The sequence below is a fragment of the Bactrocera neohumeralis genome, chromosome 5 (assembly GCF_024586455.1).
Source record: "Bactrocera neohumeralis isolate Rockhampton chromosome 5, APGP_CSIRO_Bneo_wtdbg2-racon-allhic-juicebox.fasta_v2, whole genome shotgun sequence".
Classification (NCBI taxonomy): domain Eukaryota; kingdom Metazoa; phylum Arthropoda; class Insecta; order Diptera; family Tephritidae; genus Bactrocera; species Bactrocera neohumeralis.
In genome coordinates, this window is record NC_065922.1 from 70,700,529 (window position 1) to 70,704,553 (window position 4,025).

Consider the following 4,025-nt stretch of genomic DNA (forward strand, 5'->3'; position numbering starts at 1 on the left):
ATCCAATCTATGAAATGTCATGAAATTCTCACTCAAAACGCTTAGTAGCCAATACAAATTTGCACAAGCGTTTAATTTCCACTCCCTTCAGTTCGGTGGGGTGTCTGAAGGTATGCTCTCCCAAGTGTTTGAGCCCTGACCTCCCATATATGGTACAGTCAAGAAGCAAGTGTTGTGTTGTTTCCACCTCATCTTTTACCACACAGCTTCTGCAGATGGGGTCTGGTAGGATTCCTAGCCTTACTACATAAACGCCAATTGGACAATGGCCTGTTAAAAGCCCTACAACTAGGGAGAGGCTAAGCTTACTGAGAGCAAAGAAATCACTAGGGCTCTTGGTATCGTTCTTAGGCCAAAAGGCTTTTGCGACACCGAATGTACCGATGGTATCCTAGCGTTGGCCACGTTTCCTCGAAGCCCAGCTTTCTAGTAGTAGAAAATAAGAGGATACGGGAGCACGGACCCGCTCCTATTCTACTGATAGCGGTGCCTTTCTTGCTAGCTCATCAGTTTTACAATTTCCTGCGATTCGGCTGTGGTCTTGCACACATACCAGTCTTACCGCACTCGATGCTATTGATAGCGATGTTAGATACTCTTTGACCAACGCTGAACGCACTGTTAATGAGTTCAAGGCTAGTATCGCAGTACAGTTTTCAAATAGTTAAAGAATTTTATTGTATGAAAGAGCATCTGATGAAGTGCATATGTACATAAGTAGATATTACAATAAAGATCGTAAAATAGCGGTTACAGCGACTAGAATTAATACAACATGTTTTTCAACACTTTCCTGTAAGCTCACAGCCTTCGATATTTCTAAATCTATAAAGAAATCATTGACGAATATAGTACTCTCTTCCATAAGACTAACACTTACTCACCTATACCACATAGTCCACGAAAGATGCGTGAACAAGCCGGCAACTGTGGATTACATTGTGAACAAGGCTCGCCATAAAGAAAGCCGTCTTCATATTTTTTAGACGTGCGTGGCCAGTAATAACAAACAAATAAAGAACCATCGGAGAGACTAAAGAAAGATTGATAAATTAAACAAGACTACAAGGTATTACTGTTAGAGCGCAAAAACGCTTACTTTGCGGCATTGCATCCAATCAGTTCTACTGTAGGATATATCAATTGCGAGTAGTTGCCAATGAGACCCCTCTTGCGTTTTTCATTAAAATTCTCCCATCTTTCACGATAATTGAATTCATTGTACCATTTGCGCACCAAATGTGCCGACCATTTTTGATGTATTATACCGTGATGAAAGTGAAAATTGTGATACACTCGCGTCTCTTTGGGACCTAAAGAGAGTGATATAGCGAGAGAGAGAACGGCGTAAGCGAAAATTTAAAAATTTTTGTCTTGAAGTTTGCTAGTATTACCAACATTTTGACAAGCATCCGGTTCCACGCGACATCTTCTGAGAAAACGTTCGGCTCTCATTTGCAATTGAGCGCTCCAATGCTGTTATGAAGAGTAAAAAGAGCAATTTTAGAAATTAGTTCAATAAAAAACGGAGAGTATCTACCAATACATAATTAGTTTCGATGAAAGTACTAGGAGAGTTGAGAATTAAGTTTGCGGTTAGGTTAAATTGTGGGATAGCACATAAAGCCCGAGAGTTCAATTATGTAAACTACGGGCTCTGTTTGTGCTCTTGATGATAAAAGATAGTTCGGATATGATTTGAGAAGAAACAAAAGTTTCTTTTTATAATAGAATCAGTACTATTCGCATGTTTGTATGTGAAAACTCTCTTTAAGAGCATCAATACCTCATCCTTTTAATTGTAGTATTCAAAAACTCAAGAAGTTTTTAGAATTTAGTCCGCACTCATCTCACTTACCACGATATTCATGTTTGCAATATTATATTGCTCTGCCACTCGGTTTCGCAAACCATTATGACCCAATAAAAAGTAGTAAATTTCATCAGCACCCAATTTGAGTGGTTGAAATGGCTCACATTGTGGTGGTCGAGACTAAATGGCATGGAAGAGAGAGTTTAATCTGAATTTAGTTAGATAATAGTCAAAAGTTTCATATATGTATAGTTTGCCGAAGTCTTATGGGGAGAACAAGTTCGAGTTGTGGATATTAATTGCACACTTTAATGGAGATCGTCGAAACTGGCTGTACTGTAGAAATTTCAGCTGCCTTCGCCGCGAATTACTTGTAATTAGTCGGCTTTTTTCCACTCTCAAATCATTCGTTTGCTTAATCGTCCTCTACCTTACCTCGCACATAATGTGTGGCTCTTTACCACAAGTTATATTTTTCCGACAAGGAACAGCTGGAATTGTTTTGCTAAAAATGGACGAAGTAGCTTCTATAAGACCAATATGAAACCAGACGAAAAGTAACATTTCGTTTTTGAAAAATAAAAATTTTTTGTTTTGACATTCGTTTTTCTACTCATCAAAAGAAGTAAACTCATAGGGATGCTTCGAAGAGTTGAAATTTAGTTTTTTGTTTGATTTAATTTTGAGTTTAAGCTTTATATCCTAAACAGGGTATATTAAGCTAGAAGTCAAAAGATCATTAATGTCGAACTGAATAATTTAGCCAAGACCGTCTGTCTTTATATACGCGAGCTAGTCCCTCGAGATATTCGAGATATTGGGCTGTTATCAGTCCATTATAGTATATAGCTGCCATACAAACTGACCGCTCAAACTCAAGTCCTTATATGGTAAACTTTTTTATCTTACAAAGTATCTTCACGGAATTCGACATGGAACATTCAGCATCTGGTAAAATTTCCAACCTTGGAGCAATAGCCTATTAAAAGCTCCACAACTAGGGAGAGGCTAGCCTTACTGAGGGCAAGGAGATCACTATATTAATCTTGAGCCAAAAGTCTTTTCTAGGGTGCCCTTTCCTTCTATCTCATCAGCTTTACAATTTCCTGCGATTCCGCTATGGACCGGCACCCATACCAGTCTTATCACAAAGACACTCGATGCTATTGATAGCGAGCTCCTCGACCATACCTGAACGCACTGTAAACGAGTTCAAGTCTGGCTATCTGAGTGAATGGTCAATACTCTAAAGGAGGCTACACTCCGGAGAAGCAGATCTACTGCTGCCTTAATGGCTGAAACTGCAGTTGATAGAAAGCTCCCGATAGCTTCCACCAACCTTCACCCCAAGTTTTAACCCATCCGTAGAGAAGCTCACTGCCCCTCTCCTCGAACGCCTTTGTCCCACCCTTAGCTCCCTCGTCGGTATATGGACAGAGAAGGTGCCGCCAGAATTTGGTTTGGCGACTATATGATATAGATGATCCGGTATGAAGTCAAAGCGTTTGAGATTATCCGAGTGTTTAGATACACGTTTTTTTAAGAACCCAGTTTCTCTGAGTCTAATAGCCACTTTCGCAGCCATATACCTTCCAGCAATATATACGTGTACTATGTTCAAAATGACGTTAGGTGCCATGGTTGAAGTGGACCTTAGTGCACCACACATGCTGATGAGCGCCGTCCGTTGAACGCTCTCGAATTTCTTTGCAAGTGTGGTCTTTTCTAGAGCCCACTACCACATAAAGACTCCATACAACATATTGGGCTTGACTATGGTGTCAAAGAGTCAATTGACTACTTTCGGTGAGAGACCCCACCTTTTGCCAATGGCTCCTTTACAGCAATATAGAGCAATCAATGCCTTTTTTGCTTCCATGATATTCGGCTTCCATGAAAGCTTACTATCCAGGATCACACCTAAATATTTACCACTGGTTACAGGCGGATATCTCTCATTCGCGGCAGCGGTGTCACAGGGATCTTATATCTTCTAGTGAATGAAACCATCGCTGTTTTACTTGGTTTATGGCGAGACCACTTCCGACTGCCCAGTTTGTTACGACGCTGAGATACCCCTGCGTCAACTCATACACGGTACTCATAAACTTTCCTTTAACCATAAGTGACTGTATACGCAATAACTTGGCAGCCGCGTTCCTTAAGTTTTTTAGGCAGGTCGTTAACGACCAGGATCCATAAAAAAGGAGAG

At 40.4% G+C, this 4,025-nt stretch overlaps 1 protein-coding gene across 1 annotated transcript; it reads right to left on the reverse strand.

The window, feature by feature from the left end:
- Positions 1-724: 724 nt before the first annotated feature.
- On the reverse strand, positions 725-2,377 carry LOC126759361 (cysteine-rich venom protein pseudecin-like). The gene is made up of 6 exons (XM_050474097.1): positions 2,249-2,377; positions 1,859-1,993; positions 1,395-1,476; positions 1,100-1,313; positions 885-1,033; positions 725-825 (listed from the first exon to the last, which is right to left on the reverse strand). Exons 1-6 carry the CDS (start codon positions 2,375-2,377, stop codon positions 725-727), a joined length of 810 nt encoding a protein of 269 aa, XP_050330054.1.
- Positions 2,378-4,025: the final 1,648 nt, after the last annotated feature.